Consider the following 20,802-nt stretch of genomic DNA (forward strand, 5'->3'; position numbering starts at 1 on the left):
TTCATAAGTGACTTGACAGAAGGGCTCCGAGGTAAAATAACACTATTCGCCGATGACGCCAAGCTAAGCAATGTAGTGGGCAAAAGCACAACGGACAAAAACTCAATGCCCGACATGATGCACGATCTACTCCTACTGGAGCGCTGGTCTAGGACCTGGCAACTCAGTTTCAATGCCAAAAAATGCAAAGTTATGCACTTGGGTAGCCAAAATCCATGCAGGACTTATACCCTTAATGGTGAGATCCTAACAAGAACAGTAGCAGAGCGAGACTTAGGGGTGATCGTCAGTGAGGACATGAAAGCTGCCAATCAAGTGGAGAAGGCTTCATCTAAGGCAAGACAAATCATGGGCTGCATACGCAGGGGTTTCGTCAGCCGTAAGCCGGAGGTCATTATGCCATTGTATAGATCCATGGTGAGGCCCCACCTGGAGTACTGTGTGCAATTTTGGAGGCCGCATTATCGCAAGGACGTGCTGAGGATGGAGTCGGTCCAGAGAATGGCCACTAGGATGGTCTCGGGACTCAAGGATCTCCCGTACGAGGAACGGCTGGAAAAATTGCAGCTATACTCACTCGAGGAGCGCAGAGAGAGGGGAGACATGATCGAGACGTTCAAATATCTCACAGGCAGAGTCAAGACAGAGGAAGATATCTTCTTTTTCAGGGGTCCCACGGCAACAAGAGGTCATCCGTGGAAAATCAGAGGCGGGAAACTGCGAGGTGACACCAGGAAGTTCTTTTTTACTGAAAGGGTGGTTGATCGCTGGAATAGTCTTCCACTTCAGGTGATTGAGGCCAGCTGCGTGCCTGATTTTAAGGCCAAATGGGATCGACACGTGGGATCTATTCACAAGGTAAAGGTAGGGGAGGGTCATTAGGGTGGGCAGACTGGATGGGCCGTGGCCCTTATCTGCCGTCAATTTCTATGTTTCTATGTTTCTATGTTTCTATGTTTCTATGTTTCTATGTTTCTATGGTTGCATATCTGTCGAAATGGCTCCGCTATTTCGTTTTTTAGCTCCTTGAGTACCCTTGGATGGATGCCGTCCGGACCTGGCGATTTGTCGCTCTTTAGTCTGTCAATCTGCTTGAGTACATCCTCTTGGCTTACTTCTAAATCGACCAGCTTATCGTCTTGGTCTCCTATAACGATCTCCTCGGGTTCTGGAATGTTGGTTATATTTTCCATCGTGAAGACTGACGTGGAGAACTCGTTTAACCTGTCAGCTATCTCTTTCTCTCCTTTTACTACTCCCTTTCTGTCACCATCGTCCAATGGTCCCACTTCTTCTCTCGTCGGTTGCTTCCCCTTGACGTATCTGAAGAACGACTTGAAGTTTGTTGCTTCCTCTGCCAGTCTCTCTTCGTATTCTCTTTTTGCTTTTCTAACCATTCGGTGACACTCCTTCTGGTGTTCTTTGTGCACTTTTTGGTTCTCCTCTGTTTGGTCTTTTTTCCATTTTCTGAACGATGCCTTCTTGTCACTTATCGCCTTCTTCACTGCATTTGTTATCCACACTGGATTTTTCGTTCTATTTTTTTTGCACCCTTTTCTGAACTTGGGGATGCATAGGTTTTGCGCTTCGTGCACAGTCTCCTTGAGTAAGGTCCAGGCTTTTTCTACGGATTCCGTCTTCCCTATGTTGCTTTTGAGTTTCTTTCCCACTAATTTCCTCATGGCATCATAATTTCCTTTTTTGAAGTTGAGTGCCGTCGTTGTGGTTCTTTTCCCCTTTGATGATCCAATTTCAAGGCTGCACTGGATCATGTTGTGATCGCTGTTACCTAGCGGGGGTAATACCGCCACCTCCTTTGCTGGCCCTCCTAGTCCGTTGAAGATTAGGTCAAGAGTGGCATCGCCCCGTGTTGGTTCCGTGACCAGTTGCTCCATGAAACAGTCCCTCGTGACCTCTATGAATTTGGTCTCTCTTGCGCAGTTTGAGTGCCCAATACTCCAGTCTATCCCAGGATAGTTGAAGTCCCCCATCACCACCACATTTCCGCTTCTGCATACCTGCCTCAGTTCAGCTTCCAGCTCCTGGTCGATTTCTTCCGGTTGTCCAGGTGGGCGGTAGTACAGACCCAATTTAATGTCTGCCCCTGCTCCTCCCTGTAGTTTAACCCATAGTGATTCCAAGCCATCCGCCCGTACTGTTGTTTCCATCCTGGCTGATGGTATGGAGTCTTTTATGTACAGCGCTATTCCTCCACCCTTTTTATGTGTCCTGTCTCTCCTGTACAGTTTGTACCCTGGTATGGCCACATCCCATTGATTTTCCTCTGTCCACCACGTTTCTGTGACTCCAATTATGTCTAGGTCCTTATTGCTGGCAGTGATTTCCAGTTCTCCCATTTTGGCCCTCAGGCTCCTAGCATTTGTGTATAGGCAGTTTAAGACCCAGTTTTTTGTCCTCTCATTTTGTTTCCCTCGTGCTTTGGTACTCTTGCAGTTTTCTTCATGGTTTACCAGCCCCTGAGCTTTGTCCTCCTCCTGCTGTGTGTGTGTGACGTCCTCTGCCTGCTTCCCCTGCACCTCCTGCTCTCCTAATTCTCACTCAGTCCTGGGCTCTTTTTCGCAATGTCTTTGTCCCTCTGGCTCTTGTTGTTCTGTATTGGTGCCTCTTACCAGGTCCATTTGTGCCCTCGATCCCTGCAAAGCGTCTTTAGGTCCCTTTTCAAAACATATACACTCAGTCCCGAGTCCTCCTTTACAATGTCCCAGTTCAGTATCCTTGTCAGGTACTGATGTCCGATGTGTCGAGGTCAGGTCGACTATCGGCTTTCCCCTTCTCCTCAGTTTAAAGCCAAGTCTATGACGTTCTGGACGTTGCGTGCCAGCATCCTCGTCCCAGCTGTGCTAAGGTGCAGTCCATCTCGTCTGTAGAGCTTGTTCTTCCCCAAGAAAGTAGTCCAGTTCCTAACAAAGTGGAAACCCTCCTCCTCGCACCATCTCCTCAGCCAAACGTTAATTGATTGTAGTTCGCTCTGTCTCTTTGTGTCCGCTCTCGGTATTGGCAGGATCTCTGAGAAGGCTATCTTCCTTGTTCTTAGTCTCAGTTTCCTCCCCAGGGTCCTGTACTGGTCAGTTAGTGTAGTCCCGTTGAAGTTTCTCCTGCTGATGTCGTTGGTTCCGATGTGGATCACTACTGCTGTCTCCTCCGTCTCGGCTCCCTCCAGGATCCTCTCGATATTGTCGATGATGTCCTTTGTTCTTGCCCCCGGGAGACATGTTACCAGTCTGTCCTCTCTCCCTCCGGCTATATGACTGTCTACTCCTCTCAGGATTGAGTCCCCAACCACGATAGCCGATCTCCCCTTCTTCAACTGTCTCTCTGGTCTCAGATCTGTGTCATATGTGCAGTCCAATTGTCCGTCCTCTGGGCTCTGCTGTGTCTCCGCCCCTGGTCTCAGGTCTGTGTCATCTGTGCGGTCTGCTAGTCCTTTCTCCTGGCTCTGATGGATCTCCTCCTCCTCTGTCTGCCCAGGTCCTCCGCAAGGTCCTAGTTCCATGATGTCTGGTGGTTCCTGCCGTCCAACTGTCGGTTCTCTCCTGGTGTGTTGGTGGTCCTGTGTTGCCACCATCCTGCAGGCCTCCTCAATGAATTTCTCGAGCTCCCTAACTTGTTCCGCGATGTGGCTCTCTCTGGCGGTGTCCTCGTTTGTCCAACACTGTTCTTCCATGGTGCACAGTCCCTCCAGTTCTTGTACTCGAACCCGCAGTCTCCCGACCTCCTTCTTCAGGCCATCCAGTTCCTGACATCGATTGCATATGTATGCCTGCCTCCCGGAGGGGAGGTAGTCATACATATGACACTCGATGCAGAAAACTGGGTAGCTCCCCTGGGTTCCTGTAGCCTCCATTCCTGCAGCCTCAGTGAATAGGGAGTGGTGCCTGGTGTGCAGTTAGCTGGTGTTCTGGAGTCTTTGGCTGTCTTTGCTCGACCCTTCTCGAGGCCCTTCGCAAAGGCGCTCTCGCTAAGGCGAGTGCCTTTGCCGCTCGCCTTCGCCGCGCGCCGAACGGCCGTGCGCCATTGGCTCCCTTCCTGTTAAGGGGGAGTCGGGGCTGACGCTGATGATGTGGAGGGGGTGGGCGGAGCTTTCTCTCGCCGCTACCCGCTCCTCTCTGCCTCCGCTGGCCCTGTTAAAAAGAAAAAGAAGAACAAAGCAAACAATCCTCCGGCTTCGCTCTCCTGCCTCCGCTCCTCACAACGCGGCCTTCACCCTGGCTCCCTTCCTGTTAAGGGGGAGTCGGGGCTGACGCTGATGACATGGAGGGGGTGGGCGGAGCTTTCTCTCACCGCTACCCGCTCCTCTCTGCCATCCCTTTGTAATTTCCCTTGCGGAAGTTCAGCGCCGCGGCCGTCGTTCTGGACCGGTGTTTCTCCCCTGCGTCCAGGTTGAAGTGAATCATATTGTGATCGCTGCTTCCCAGCATCCCCTCTACTTCTACACCTTGTGCTGGTCCTCGCAGTCCATTCAGAATTAAGTCCAGAATTGCATTTCCTTCTAAACCTAAACTCAAGGATCAAGACCAAAATTTGCATCAGTGACATTTTTATCGTTTAAAAATCTTTCTTGTTGACAGCCAGTTTCCACACTTCTATTTTTACTCTTTCCCTTCCTTCGAAACCTAAACTCAAGCTCAAGACCAAAATTTGCATCATTGACATTTTTATCGTTTAAAAATCTTTCTTTTTGACAGCCAGTTTCCACACTTCTATTTTTACTCTTTCCCTTCCTTGTTGTTCTAACCCTATATGTATTTCTTTTGCAATTACTTTCGTAGTTCTTCCCCTTTCCCTTCCTGTGCCGATCCAGTATTGTACATCTGTATGAATTTGTTTTATGTATGTTATTGTCCCCCCATTTTAGAATTGTAATCGCATAGAAATTTTGATAAGCGTGTGTATCAAATTTTAAATAAAACTTGAAACTCCAGTTATGCTTGAGGTGAGAGGCTTTTATTCTGTGTCCCTTTAGAGAGGTGAATGGATGTTGCCTGAAAACCTCTGTAACCCTACATTTAGATTTAATTACATCTTTTTGCAAGCACAAACTTAGGGTAATCCTGTTAAGAACTTGTCTTTTTTTGAGTGAAATAGTAGCCTAGTGGTTAGAGCTGAACCAGGGAAACCAGAGCTGCAATCTCAATGATTCGCCATGTGATCCTGGGCAAGGCATTTGCCTCAGAGAAATACTACAAAAACTGCACTTGAATGGAACTCACTCTGAGCTACTGATGAAAACTAAGTATGAGAGAAATCCAAATAAATGGTTTCATGTGACCAACCTGAGGTTGTGAGTTCGGACCCACACTGCTCCCTGTGACCCTGGGCAAGTCACTCCTTAGTCCTAGAATAAGCAGCATAAAATCTCATTTGTTACCTGGGCAAGTCACTTAATCCCTCCATTGGCCCAGGTACATTAGATAGATTGTGAACCCACCGGGACAGACAGGGAAACTTGCTTGAGTACCTAAATGTAAATCGCATAGGTTATAAGTGGTATATAATGTGATATGGAGAGAGAGCCCTGTCATGCTGGAAGAAACCCTGCAGTGCTCTAGAACTACCCCTAAACCTGCTCCTAGAAGCAGGCAGGTTAGGGAAAATGCCCTGCAGAATGTATCCCCAGTGAAAGGCAGCCCAAAAATGACCCGATTATACTTGCCTAGTTCCAGTGTAGGGAAGGCTAAAAGCAAAGAACTATAAGTCCCAGCAGGCACAAGGCCAGGGATAGCAAAACCCACAAAGGGATTAGCTCCTGCAATCAGCTCTGCTGGGGGCAGGGCTAGTCAGCAGGGAAGCTATCCAGGCTCATTAGTAAAGCACCAGAGAATCACAGGTGTTCCTAGAGACAATCAGGGCTAGAGAAAAGGGTGTGGTCTCCAGGCCAGAGGGCAACCACCAACCTTCAGCCTGCCTGAACCTATGGAAAGAGGCAGATCAGTGCAATCCAGGGGACAGAAGCCAGCATTTCCCATAGGCAACAGGGAGAAATGCTCAGGACTGAAGCTTGTAAGCACTCTTCTGAAGGTAACCATACTTTTGATATTGAAATGCCAGAAGAAACATGCACACTTGATTACGAAATGGAACCTAATAGCTCCTGTTTACCTGAAGCCATGATTATTGAGTAAAAGCTTGGGGAAACTATATGCTTTGCTGATAAGGTGGAACTGCCTCACAAACCCTGAGGATAGAGGAGTGAAGAATCACTGCTTCTAATTAAATTAAGGGAAGTAGAGAATGACATGGGGAAAAAATTTGTCCCTGTCCCCGTCCCCATGACTACTGTCTCCACAGCATCCATACAAGCCTCAGTACTGCAATATTTAGCTTATTCCTTCCTTATAAATCAAAGTTCTGCCTGCTGAACTAGAGAAAGGTGAGCGATGGAGGGAAGCTTACAACTTGCTGCTCTTCCTTGCTTCGGGCCTTCCTCGTTGCTGGGTCCTGCCTTCACAGAAACAGAAAACAGGCAGGACCCAGCAGCGAGGAAGGCCCGAAGCAAGTTGTAAGCTTCCCTCTGTCGCTGACCTGTCTCCCTTAGCTTCTCTCGGTCGCTGACCTGTCTCCCTTAGCTTCTCTCCATCGCTGATCTGTCTCCCTTAGCTTCCCTCCATCGCTGCCCATAGCGAACTCATGCTCCGGGGCTCGAACGTGTGCGTGTAACTTCCGGTCTCGAAGGGAAGCCGGCATGCACACCTTAGAGCCCCGAAACGAGTTCGCTACGGGCTAAGGCAGCAAATCTCCAAGCTGGTGAGAGGTGTTTTTTTTTTTATGTTGAGCAGCAGCAGCAGGATTCGCGATGGATGGCAGCCGGGCGGTCATCTAAATTAGCTGGGCGGAGGGAGAATACTGTTGATGGTAATATTTCTAATTCCTGGCAACCTCCTTGCGGGGTTCCTCAGGGCTCTCCACTTTCACCAATTCTATTTAATCTTTATTTGACAACCATGCTGTCAGCATGGGAAACGCGCTTTACTTATGTGGATGACATTTTTATTCTGATCGAGATTGACTCAAATATTGCCAACTTAACTTTTAAAATTTCTAAACTTCAAACTTGGGTTGTCTGTCCAGATGAAGCTAAATGCAGCCAAAACTAAACTTCTGTGGTTAGGCCCAAAATTGGATTATCTTGCTTCCACTGTACTTCTGGACTCTGGAGCCTCCCTACAAATTGAGTTATCCTCCAAGATATTAGGAATACTTTTCGATTCTTCCCTTACCTTTAAGGATCAAATAAACTCTCTGGTTAAGAAATGTTTTTTCAGTTTACAAATGCTGAGGAAGGTCAGATCTCTTTTTCATCAACGTCATGTTTCTGTCTTGGTCCAATCAATTATACTATTTCGGTTAGATTATTAAGAACATAAGAATTTGCCGCTGCTGGGTCAGACCAGTGGTCCATCGTGCCCAGCTGTCCGCTCCTACAGTGGCCCCCAGGTCAAAGACCAGTGCCCTGAGACCAGCCCTACCTGCTTACGTACCAGTTCAACAGGAACCCGTCCAACTTTGTCTTAAATCTCTAGAGGGTGTTTTCCCCTATAACAGCCTCCGGAAGAGCTTTCCAGTTTTCCACCACTCTCTGGGTGAAGAAGAACTTCCTTACGTTTGTATGGAATCTATCTCTTTATAACTTTAGAGTGCCTTTGTTGTTGTGTTTGCTGCTCACTGGTGTGAATGCAGTTTCTCCTGTTTGTTTCTCTGGTTAACCAATCTGAAATATAAATGACATTCGCATTTATAGATGTAATTTCAGAAACCGAACAAGTATATAAAAATCTGTATATCTTCTGCATAGTCGTACATTATAAATTGGATTGATTTTGCTAGGGTTAAAAGTGATGCAAAGTAGATATTGAATAATAAAGGTGATAAGACTGATCCTAGAGAAAAACCTGATTCTAAAAGATTGGATGTAGATTTTGATTTTGATCAGAAAAACCTTCCTTGTATTAATAGCAGTTTGTTTCATGTGCTTGTGTAGTTAGTGTTATTTTAACCTCTGGTTTACTAGCAGATATTCATGTACTTGTAATGCTATTTTACCCTCTAATTTACAAACAGAACCGGATCAGTAAACCAACATCTTTCAAAAACCAGCAGTTATTTATCTGGCTCTCAGTTCAAATCCAGATCATACCATCCCAGGAAGAGAGAGAAAATTCTCAGCAGAAATCTGATTTGCAGTTCAAATCACTCTCTGTTACAGCAGGAAAATTCTGTTTTTTTCTATAAAATCGGCAATTACTTATCTGGCTCTTGGCAGAAAATTCAGATCTAGTTTAAAGGTAAGATACAATGGTACAGCACTGCAAAAGGTATATAACTGCAGAGCAATGCAGACTGGCAGATAAATGACAGCATAAAAGGAAACTGCATGGTAGAAAGTGGAACAAGCTGTCCAAATCCCTACAGCAGGCTCAGTCTCAGGCAGTTCAAGGCCCAGTTAAAAGCCCACTTCTTTGAGAGTGCTTTTGACTCCTAACTCCTCTCACCTGGGATATTGCATCCCCAACCCTATATGTCATGTCTGTCTATCCAAGTTAGATTGTAAGCTCTGCCGAGCAGGGACCATCTATAAATGTATAAAGAAGCACCAAGCGAAACAGAACGTCCATAGAACCAGGCATATGAGCGCTGGTTTTGTAGAAGAAACAGAATTTTCTGCCAAGAGCCAGATAAGTAATTGTTGACCACTGTTGGAAACAGGACGCTGGCCTAGATGGACCCTTGGTCTGAACCAGTAGGGCAACTCTTAGGTTCTGAAATATAGCTGGAGAGATTCTCTTCCCAGCTTAAATGTTAAGGAATGTTAAAAGCTGTCATTGACTAAGACTGCAGATCTTTATTAAGCTAACTCACCAAGATTCTTTCCTTTTGAAGGCAAAAGCTGGATACATTAATCTTGCTGGAATAGATTATTGCCCAGCTGCCATTGAACTCGCAGAACGAATACTGGAAAAAGAAGGATTTTCCCATTCCATCCGGCTGCAGGTAAGAAAATAGTTGGGATGGAGCCCTAGGATATTAGGCGGCAGGTAAGGGGATTCAGAGAATAAAGTTATGTAGGTAACAGGATCCAGAGAAAACTCCACACTGTGTCCTTAAGAGCTTAAAATATATTTAATTATTCTTAAATTTGATATAATACCTATCATGGAATCACTAGGCGGTTTATTTACTATAGTTTTGGATGAGTACATAGTCTTACCACAGTATAATTGTTTTAATTTCAGCAATTATTTGCCACAGTTGTTAGCTGACAGTTCAAAATTTATTGATTTTTTTATTGTAATTGTGATGTTACTATATTTTGGCACTTATTTTTAAAACATATGGATGTTCATATGCTTGGAATGTATAAATACTGTAAATCAGGTATTTAAAAATACCATCATGGAAGCCCAGACCAGATGTATCCTCCATATTAGCAAAAGTGAAAAGAAGAAATGAGAGCCAGCATGGTTAAAAAGTGAAATAAAAGAGGCTATTAGAGAAAATAAAAACATCCTTTAAAAACTGGAAAAAGGATCTGAATGAAGAAAACAAGAATAGACACCAGCACTGGCAAGTTAGATGCAAAGCATTGATAAGGAAAGCTAAGAAATAATATGAAGAGAAACTTACCAAAGAGGCAAAAATGCATAACAATTTCTTTAGGTACATCAGAAGCAGAAAACCAGCACTCAGGGAGGATAAGGGCATAGCAGAGAGACTGAATGAATTATTTGCTTCGGTCTTTACGGAATAGAAGATGTAAGAGATCTACCAGAACTGGAAATGGTATTCAAGGGTGATGATGCGGAGGAGCTGGTGTGTAGGTTATTGAAGATCTCACCTAGGTGTACGCCTTGCCTGCCTATATGGGGTAATGGAGACTTTACGCCTGGCCTGGATTCTCCATTGTTTCAGCGTTGGCCACTTGGTGGCCTTCAATATGTTTCTCAAGCAGTGACATTAGCAGACCTGCCTCTTTCGTTCGCAGAGCTTCAACTGACATTTCACCTACTCCCTGCGGATTGGTTGGCCTATAGAGAACTCCAGCACTATTTGATGGTCTTGTCTCCGGGTGTGTTGAAAGAGGACATTCAGGAACAGCTTCAGGAGGCGATTTGTCTTACGGCTCAGGATCCGATACCTCTGAGGTTTTATCACAAGTTCTTACAAGAGATCACACACATCTGGTCCAGTGTAAGAATCTGGAGATGCATAGAATGCCTCAAAGTAACGGTAAAAGCCAGCAGAGATATCCTCCGGAGATGTCAAAATCGTACCCGGGCTCTCATGAATCATAGAAATGTATCGCGACCCCCTCCAACTCCTAGTGATGGATGCTAACAGCTTCCCCGCCCTATTACCATATTTATAAAATTTTAATTTACAATAAAACAATAATTTTTTCATACGTTCATGGATGAGGGAGTTGAGCGCCACTAGTACTGTCTGGTAAGCCTCCCTATTCGCGGCCTTGGGGCAGCGCAATAATACACCCTTCAATCCTACCAATTGACGTTCCAAAGCCACTATACGATTTGCTATACGTCGAGTATGAGTGGCTACATAAGCTATGATGTCCCCACGTAAGACTGCCTTAGCCGCGTCCCAGAATAAAACAGGTTGTTCGAAATGCTGAGAATTAAAGTGACAATATTCTTCCCACTTACCCAACAAACACTTTTGAAAATGAGCATCATGCTGTAAATAGGAGGGAAATCTCCATCCAGTCCCCGGACCCCTAGGCCCACCCACTGCAACATCAAGCCAGATCATATTATGATCAGATACTTCCAAGGGGCCTATTGTGGCCTCAGTAACCCGAGAAAACAAGGACTCCGATAGTAAAATATAGTCTATCCTCGAAAAGGACCCATGGACCCGGGACTGGTGCGTATAATCCCTCTCAGTAGGATGAAGCAACCTCCATGGATCAACCAATCCAAGAGCGCTACAGAGATATGGGATCCCTCTCTTCCGCCTCGAAGATGACACCCCTGAGGGACCAGAACGATCTAGGGCAGGATCAGAAACCTGATTCAAGTCGCCAGCTATGAATAAAGGGCAGTCCGAATCTAACAAACAAATATTAACCAGATTCTGAAAATAGGCATGTTGATAGGTATTAGGGCCATATCCCACCAAAAGACGAAAGGGGCCACCGAGTCCCACCACCTTCACCAGTAAATAGCGACCCTGTGTATCCCACCGTTGAACCTGAATATCACATGCCAAGCCTCTTCGAATAAGAATAGCTACCCCTGCCTTTTTCCCCAGGGAGGAGGCATAGTGCAAGTCCCCAACCCAACCCCTCTGAAGCTTTTTATGTTCCTGGTCGGTAAGCCGAGTCTCCTGGAGACATGCAATATCCACATGGTGATGTTTCAACTGAGATAGTATCTTGGTGCGCTTAGCAGGGGACGCGATTCCCGATATGTTCCAAGAAATTAGTCGCAGGGTACGATCACCCACAGTACACCCCACTACTGACCCAAAAGCACTTCAACCACCAAAGAACTATAGTCTCCGGGCGCCCAGCCTCACCCCAAGACCCAGTACACTCAAACCATACAGTCCAAACACTCAACCCCACAAAAGCATACACCAAAAACAAAACAATAAGCAAAACAAGGTACAATAATAGTGCCGCTGCCACTTTCCCCAAACTAAACCCCCCCCGATCCCAACAATCATCCCCATATATCCTTACCATGAAAGATAAAAACAGGTCACAACAAGACACCAAACCCAGGGCCACCCCAGTCAACAGTTAGCAAGAGCCCCATAATGTCAGACAGGACCAATAACCCCTCAGCACAAGAAATCTAGAAAAGCCATTAACTAAAGCATAAACAAGGCCAAACAGTGAGAACAAGCAGTCAAGCGACCCCAGTGGAAGGGCCATGAATGGTCTTTATAAATGCATCCGCAGCCTCCGGGGACTGGAATGATTTCCAGACACCATTATGTTGGATCCTCAACACAGCTGGATAATTAAATTGAAACCTCTGTTTAAGCTCCACAAGCTTGGAGCATAATGGATAGTAAGGCTTCCTCTTTTCTTGTAAAGCAACTGAAAAATCCTGGCTGATGCGGACAGGCGCTCCATTATATTTTAGCACATCACGTTTAGCCCTATATTGTTGTAACAGTTCCACCTTATGACGAAAATTCAATAATTTTAAAATAACTACCCTCGGGCGCGTTTCCAAGCCCGCTCGGGATCCCAGGCGGTGAGCCCGTTCCAATCGCAGTGGGCCCAAAGAGGGAGGTAAAGGCAGTTCCTCTTGGAGCCAGCGCTCCAAAACATCCAGCAAAAGCCTGTCAGCAGTGGTTTCCGGAATACTCATAACGCGCAAGTTGGAGCGGCGCGAGCGATTTTCCAGGTCGTCAAGTTTCTCCATTTGGGCATGCAATTGGGCCTGGAGCACTGTCAAAGCAGTCGCCTGGGACTCCAACGAGTCCTCAAGTGTAGAGACACGCTGCTCCAACTCCGCTGTACGCGCCGCTGCCGCAGACAAAATACTCTCAATATTAGATATCTGAGAGGAAATTTGTTCCATTTTCGGCCCCAGGACTTGTGCGATCGCCTCCTTGATATCACCCAAAGCGGTCTCAGTAAGATGTGTGACCGCAGCTGCGGGCCTTGCCGCCATCTTGGTCTCAGAAGGCCGCACATGCTCGCGATCTTTTCGAGCGGTTTTAGAGATCATGAAGTCCTGGGAGCGAGTGATATATTTGTCCATAAAGTAAGAAGCCTGTTAATGCACAGCTCAAGCGTCGGGGAGCTAAATGGTCCCGTAAGTAAGTGAAAGTTAGCAGGGCAGCCCCGGAGCAAACAAGGAGTCGACCTCGCTCATTCATGGCATCACGTGACCTCACAAATAGATTTTTAAGGGGTCTCATAGTCTGGTATCTGGGATCCACAGCCTGTGGAGTAAGATGACAATAGATATGTGCAGCTAGCATCTGGTGTGAAACCTGAGCAGTGGTAGTTCTTACAAGAGTTACACAACAAGGGAGGCAGCATGGAACTAGCAAAAAGGTCAGACAAAGGATACCAAGAAAATTAAAATAGGTCTAAGAGCTCCAAAGTTAGGAAACCAGGAAGTGAACCAGTCTGGTTGGACACCATTCCAAGTTTGGACGGGGACATGTGCAACATCTTTCATCCCATCAGTACTATCTTTCACTACCTGCCCTACCTCATCGATATGCAGGCAACAGTTTGACAAATTGAATTTACCACAGACACCACCTTCAGCAGCCAATAAATAATCCAAGGCTAATCTGTTCTGGTAAATAGCATTTCTGAGCTGGTCATCATGAGCTGCTAAAATGTTTAGGGCAAGAGAAGTAGCATTAGTAATGGTCTCAACTACTGCCTGAAGTCTGATAAGTCTATTCAGAATGTAAATAGGGGTACGGTATCCCCACATGCCATCAGCAGCCCAAGTAGCAGGCCCATAATAACTGATGATATGAGAAGGGGGCCTGTCGTTATCCTTCCACTCACCTATCTGTAATCCTTTAGTAACATCTACAGCACGTTTATTCCTGTTACGAGATTGGTATACCTGAAAACCTAAACCGGTCCCATGTTCAAGTGGAAGTAGAAAGAAACTGGGTCTAATAATGCCTAGAGTACATGATCCTTCCCAGGTTTTGGGTAGCCAGGCATATGCTTTATTTTCACATATCCAGTAAAGGCCATCAGGGGCTGGCCAATTCACTTGCGCAGAAGGATCTTTAAAAAGGTTAGAGTATTGAGAGTGGCGTAAAAGTAAGAAAAAGGTATCATTAAAGGGTCAGGTATCATCGAGCCAAGTGGCCCAAGTAGAATTATTCCAGGTAAAGGTACGCGTAAAGGCGGACCACCCTGTTTTAAAAGCCCCTGATTTTTGAGATCTTACAAGACAATAATCAGGGACAAATAAAGTTTTCAGAATCCACGGGGAGCCTGCCGTTAGGGGGGGAGTTCTGGTAAAATTTACTACAAAGGAAGAGGTTTTTGTATACTTCCTGTGCCTCCCACGGCCAATGTTCTCCCATGTGAGTTCCTCCACAAACGTAACACTCTGTTACATTCAGGGTAGTAGCTATGGTTTCAGTTAAGGTAAGGAATAGGTTGCTTGCAGATGTGCCATACTCAACATTATGTTCTATTTCTTCCATGTAGTGTATTTTATGGAAAGAAGCAGTTTGAGTAAGTTCAATCCCTACCACCAAAAAAGATCTCAAGTGCCTCCAACGGGTCCAAAATGCAGCTATCCGCCTCCTACACAGCCTCAACTACCATGATCCCATCTCCCCAGCACTCCGCACTGAACACTGGCTCCCAATTAACCAACACTGTGCATTCAAGGCCCTGGCAATAGCACACAAAAGAATTTATGCCACCACCCCCTCCTACATAAAATCCAAGCTACCCATCTACATCCCCACCCTCCGTTCAGAAACGGAGATACGCCTATGCATCCCCCCGGAAGGTCCCTCCTCTCAGAAACCGCCCGCAAACGCTCCTACAGCCACTTCATTCCCCAACTCTGGAACCAACTCCCCCCTCAACTCAGACTACAGAACTCACTAATGACATTCCGGAAAATGGTAAAGACCCTCCTCTTCAACTAAAGGTCACCCTCAGTCTACACCCAACCCCTTAAACCCCACCTCTACCCTTCTTTCTCCATTCTAATCTTCTGCCTAAATTTCTGTATAGTCCACTCTCAGCCTATACTCAAATAACTTGTATCTAAACTAAACTACTTATATTTAAATTACTGTTCCTAATTTGCTGTATAGTCCCTATATCTAAACTGCTGCACAGTCTCGTATGTCCAAGTATTTAAATCTACTGTATAATCTTGTATGTCCAATTCACTCCATTGTGAATGTTTACTTGTAAACTGTTCTGAGCTACTGGGAGGACGGGATAAAAATCTAAATAAATAAATAATGCCAATATTCCCCCACCTTGCATCCGCTTCAGTCTTTCCCTCTGTTCCCTCTCCACCACCATATCCAACTCAATAAACAATTAATCTGTGGAATTTCTTTTCAAATTATCCACCCATGCCATGCCCCTAACACAAAAGGCACTTAAACCATAGCAGAACCAAGTCTGATTTCTACTTTGGGCAAGACACTTAACCCTCCATTGCCCCAGATATAAAACTCAGAGAATAGTTATGCTCTGGAACGCGTTGCCAGAGAATGTGTTAAGAGTGGAAAGCAGAGCTGGTTTTAAGAAAGGTTTGGACAAGTTCCTGGAGGAAAGACATGGGGGAAGCCACTGCTTGTCCTGTATTGGTAGCATGGAATATTGCTATACCTTGGGTTTTGGCCAGGTACTAGTGACCTGGATTGGCCACCGTAAGAACGGGTTACTGGGCTTGATGGACCATTGGTCTGACCCAGTAGGGCTATTCTTATGTTCCACTAACGACAGAGAAAGTACCTGTATGTAATATAAGTGTGCAAACCACTTCAGCTGCAATGTAGTGCAAAGCTCTGTTTCTAGTAGTACTAAGTCGACTCCGAACAGTCACAAAACATCATGTCCCCCTTACTTGTCTGAACTGCAGTCGCTCCTCCTTCGGTCCTCAGCCCCCAGCAGCACTCCCACAATGAATGGATGGCGCAAGCAGCAACCCACATGCTGCATGTGGCTGACCCAGAAGCCTTCTCTCCGAAGTCAACTCTAACATCGGAAAGAAGGCTTCTGGGTCAGTCATTTACATGCAGCGCTTGAATTGTTGTGTGTGCCGCCCATCGCAAGGTGCGCTGCTGAAGACTGAAGGAGCGAGTGCAGCTCCAATAAGATTATCGGAGAGGGTTGGGGGGTAGGAACGCGAGATCCCAGGCAGTGACGGATAGATGGTGGGAATTGATAGCCAGGCTGCATACCCCCAACAGGTGGCCCGTGTACCCCAGGTTGAGAAACACTGATGTAGTGTATCTAGATTTTCAGAAAGCTTTCGATAAAGTTCCTCATGAGAAGCTTCTGAGAAAATTAAAGAGTCATGAGATAGGAGGCAAAGTTCAATAGTGGATTAGGAATTGGTTATCAGATAGAAAACAGAGGATAGGGATAAATGGTTATTTTTCTCAATGGAGGAAAGTAAACAGTGGAGTGCCGCAGGGATCTGAACTGGGACTGGTGCTATTTAACTTATTTGTAAATGATCTGGAAATTGGAACGACGAGTGAGATGATTAAATTTGCAGATGACACTAAACTGTGCAAAGTTGTTAAAACGCATGCGGATTGTGAAACATTGCAGGCAGACCTTAGGAAATTAGAAGACTGTGCGTCGTTAAGGGGGCGTGGCTTGGGAGTGCACGAGGATGGTCGGGTAGGGCAGAGGCTCTGTACATACAGACATTAATGACATAAAATACTGAAATAAAATTTTCATTTTAATGGAAGAAACGAAGGAAAATACAACGTGATGGCTTCAGGAAAACAAAACAAGTCTGAAATGGGGATTTCTAATACCGGCAGTGTTAAGAGATCTAAGCCAGAGCTGGCAACACCCTCAAAGTGTCCGTTGTCAAGAGAGAAAAGTGACATTGATTTCTGGAAAGAAATACAAGAGATAAAAGAAATTCTTCTAAAAAACGCCAAAAAGCTGGATAAAATACAGGAAGAAGTAATGACTTTAAATAAAAGAACAGAAGTGCTGGAGATTAAAACAACAAAAATGGAAATGAGAATGGACAGTTTTGAAGCAGAAAAAAGGCAATATAAACTGGACAGAGAAAAAATCTTTACACTCACCAGGGAAGTCGAGGATTGCCAGAATCGCATGAGACGGAGTAATTTGAGACTTTTGGGCGTACCGGAAGGGGTGGAGAAAAATAATCCGGTTTCATTTGTGGAAAATTTTTTGATGAAAGTCCTGCCCCTCAAATCCAGTTACCCGATAGAAGTTGAACGTGCACATCGCATACCAATGAAAAGACTGGATACTTTAAAAGGTCCTCGCCCCATACTTTTCAAGTTGCTAAGACACCAGCAAGTTTTAGAGGTGTTAAGAATGGCTAAAGAACATGCAAATTTAAAATGTCAGGATGCCAAAGTCCACATCGTTCCTGATTTCGCTAAAACAACGGCAGATAAAAGGAAAAAATTTCTAGACATGAGGCCGAAGTTAAGAGACATCGGAGCTAGATTTGGCCTGATATACCCTGCGATTATGAAAATAACTATTGACAACAAAACTATGAGCTTTGATGAACCTGTGAAGTTGGAAATGTTTTTAAATCAAAGGGAGCAGCCGATGTCAATTTAATTTGACTTATTTACTTCCTGGAGTTGGAGTTGATTCTTCTTGGTTTTTATTTGATTTTATTTGTTATTCATCTTTAATATATTTGAGAATCTGCTACCTGCAGTTTGGCTCTGTTTATTTTGAATGGAAACTGTGAAATGGATTGCTGATGAAAAAGGCATTTTGTTTCTCTGTGAGCACTTAATATCTCTTTCTCAAAGGATGACTTTAAAGTTGAAATGAATTGTTCCTTACATATCTTACATATCTTAATAAGATATGTAAGATACATATCTTAATAAGATATTAGATATTAATAAGATATGTAATATTAATAAGATATGTAATATGTAATATTAATAAGATATGTAATATTAGATATTACATATCTTAATAAGATATTAGAATATCTGATATATGTTATTACAATATATTCATGAAGATAAGATATTAATATACAGAGCTTATAGTGGCAGATTTAGATCATAGGTTATGATGAGTTAATGGAGGTTTTGATAAAAATTCAGTACAAAAGATTTCAGTTAGCAAAGATTTTCAAGGGACTCTAGTTTAAGGTTTAGTAGGCTTCTTTGAGAATATTTAAGGGGAATATATGTATTTAAAAATAAATAATAACAATAATTAAAAAAAAAAGGAAAATATATTATTAATGCTTAATTTTCATTTATAGGTTTCTTACAAGTCTGATACTTTTCGCAGACATATAGAGTTTTACATTCTTTTTTATCATTTATAATGTGAGTGGAAGATCTTTATTTAGTTTCTTATTTTGATTTTTTAATATTTTGAGAATATTACATAAATTATTTATAAAAATACATATGATTATTACATACAATATTGTTTTATAATTGAAGTCTGTATAGAGCTTTTGGTTTAGCTTTACTTGGTCTTGTATGTGCAGTTCCAGGTTTTATCAGCCAATATTAAGGGTGGGAGAGGGAGGGATGGGAGGGGGGTTAAAGGGATTTGATAATTGGGGTAGGGATGTTGGATTGGGAGATATAAATGAAGGTGGTGTTTATTCATTTCAAATGATTTCAGTTTTTTGTTCAGATATAATAATTGGAAGAACTTTTGTAAAAATTATTTGGATTGATGGAGATTAAAATTTTTTCACTCAATGTTAATGGCCTTAATCACCCAGTAAAGAGAAAAAAAATGTTAGCATTTTTAAAAAGGCAACAGGCTGATGTGTATTATATTCAAGAGACACATTTATCAGTGGTTGAATCCAAAAAGCTAGAAGATAATTGGGTGAAACACTGTTTTTTCGCTCCCGCAATAGGGAAAAAGGCAGGAGTGGCTATATTAGTGAACACAAAATGTTTAGCTTCATTTAAAATGATAGATTTTGATCCTTTAGGGAGATGGATACGAGCGGAAATGAGAATGGGAAATAATACTTTGACTTTATTAAATATCTATGCCCCGAACTCGAATCAAAATGATTTTTTTATTAATATACAAAAATTAATACTCCCACTGGCTGCTTCTAATTTAATAGTAGCTGGAGATTTTAATGCTGTTATGGATCCTTTTTTGGATAAAAAAACCAAGCAAAAATATAAAATCATTAGGGTTAGATAATTTGGTGAATACTTGTAATTTGAAAGATATATGGCGTATTCTTCATTTTAATGATCAGGAGTTCTCTTTTTGCTCACCAGTTCATAAATCTTTTTCAAGAATTGATTACATATTGGTATCAAATTCCATAGTGCAACAAGTGACACACGCTTCCATTGATCCAATTATTTTGTCTGATCATGGAGGAGTGTGGATTACACTTACACTAGATAATAATGAATACAATAGATCATTATGGAGGTTTGATAATACATTGGTTTCAGATTCAACTTTTCTTGAAGAAATTAAGTTAAAAATTTTGGAATTTTTCCAAATAAATACCTCAGCAGATATTAATGCGGAAATCTTATGGGATGCATTTAAAGCTACTATAAGAGGTAATATTATTTCTTATTCTTCGTATATTAAAAAACAACTTATTAAACAATTTTCAGATTTGGAAAAAGAAATTAAATTGCTGGAATCCAAATTAATAGATGATTGGAATCATGAAAATTTGCAAACTTTATTAAAGGCTAAAGGCAAATATAATGAAATTTCTTCAAAAATGGCAAGGAAAGATTTGTTTTCTCTGCAAATCTTGTATTATGGAAAATCTAATAAGGCAGGAAGTTTACTTGCAAATTATCTTAAAGCAAAAAAGAGAAGAATAAAAATAAGTGCAATAAAAGATGAGAAAGGAAATATGCATAATCAAACTAATAACATTTTAAATCAATTTTTGGCTTTTTACAAAGAGTTGTATTCTTCCGAGTCTTCTATTGATAAAGTTCAAAAAGGTATGGAATTTTTAAATCTTCTTGAGGGTCCAAAGCTTCCTGATCATATAAAAAGAAGTTTAGAAGAACCTATATCATTAAAAGAATTAGAAACAGCATTGAAGTCTCTTAGAGTTGGATCCGCTCCAGGTGGGGATGGTTTTACTGTGGAATTCTATAAAACATTTCAAAATTCTTTATTACCCTATTTACTAAATTTATATCAGTTTCAACTTAATAAAGGTTGTATTAAAAGTACTATGGCAGAATCTATGGTGATTGTTTTGCCAAAGCCAAATAAAGATCCCACTATGGTTTCAAATTACAGGCCAATATCATTAATTAATGTTGATGGAAAATTAATGGCTAAAACACTGTCATTAAGATTGGCAAAGGCTCTTCCTTACATAATTGATGTACATCAAACAGGTTTCATTGCTAACAAACATTCTTCTAACAATACAAGATTGACATTTCATACATTAAATTTAACTAAAATGATGAATGAACCAGCTTTTGCTCTTTCATTAGATGCAGAAAAAGCTTTTGATAGGGTAGAATGGTCATTCATGTATCAGACTTTGGATTGGTTTGGTGTGGGTCCTGGTTTTGTTCAAATGATTAAAACTTTGTATAGCTCCCCTATGGCAAGATTATAAATTAATAATAATTTATCTGAGAGTTTTAAATTACATAGAGGAGTTAGACAAGGATGTCCATTATCTCCTTTGCTGTTTGATATTGTTTTAGAACCCTTATTGATAGCTATTAATCAGACAAAGGGGATACAGGGTATTCCCTTGAAAGAATGGGAATACAAATTATGATATTTTATTATATTTGCGCAATCCAGGTTCAACTATACCATGTTTGTTAGAATTGATTGAAAGATTTGGAATGTTTTCAGGATATAAAATCAATTGGAATAAATCTGAAATTCTTTCGCTTAATGTGCATTGCATAAAATCTATGTTTGATTCATTTCCTTTTGTATGGAAAGAGGATGGATTAAAATATTTAGGAATTTGGATTAAAAATTCAATAGAAGATACAGTAAAAGAAAATGAAAAACTTTTATTAAAAAAGGTTTCGGAATTATGTGAACAATGGAACCCATTACATATATCTTGGTGGGGAAGAGTTCAAACCATA

The 20,802-nt window shown here is 42.6% G+C and overlaps 1 protein-coding gene across 3 annotated transcripts in view; it reads left to right on the plus strand.

The window, feature by feature from the left end:
• The window catches only part of EEF1AKMT2 (EEF1A lysine methyltransferase 2), a 117,481-nt gene that overhangs the window by 43,863 nt on the left and 52,816 nt on the right, over positions 1–20,802 (plus strand). For all 3 annotated transcript variants that reach the window (XR_004539299.1, XM_033943015.1, XM_033943016.1), the window contains one exon: positions 8,899–9,009. Coding sequence is in view for 2 of the 3 variants with exons in the window: in XM_033943015.1 (XP_033798906.1) it covers positions 8,899–9,009 (111 nt within the window). In the remaining variant the exon portion in view is untranslated. The remainder of the gene's footprint in view (positions 1–8,898; positions 9,010–20,802) is intronic.

Source organism: Geotrypetes seraphini, chromosome 4, assembly GCF_902459505.1.
Source record: "Geotrypetes seraphini chromosome 4, aGeoSer1.1, whole genome shotgun sequence".
Classification (NCBI taxonomy): Eukaryota; Metazoa; Chordata; class Amphibia; order Gymnophiona; family Dermophiidae; genus Geotrypetes; species Geotrypetes seraphini.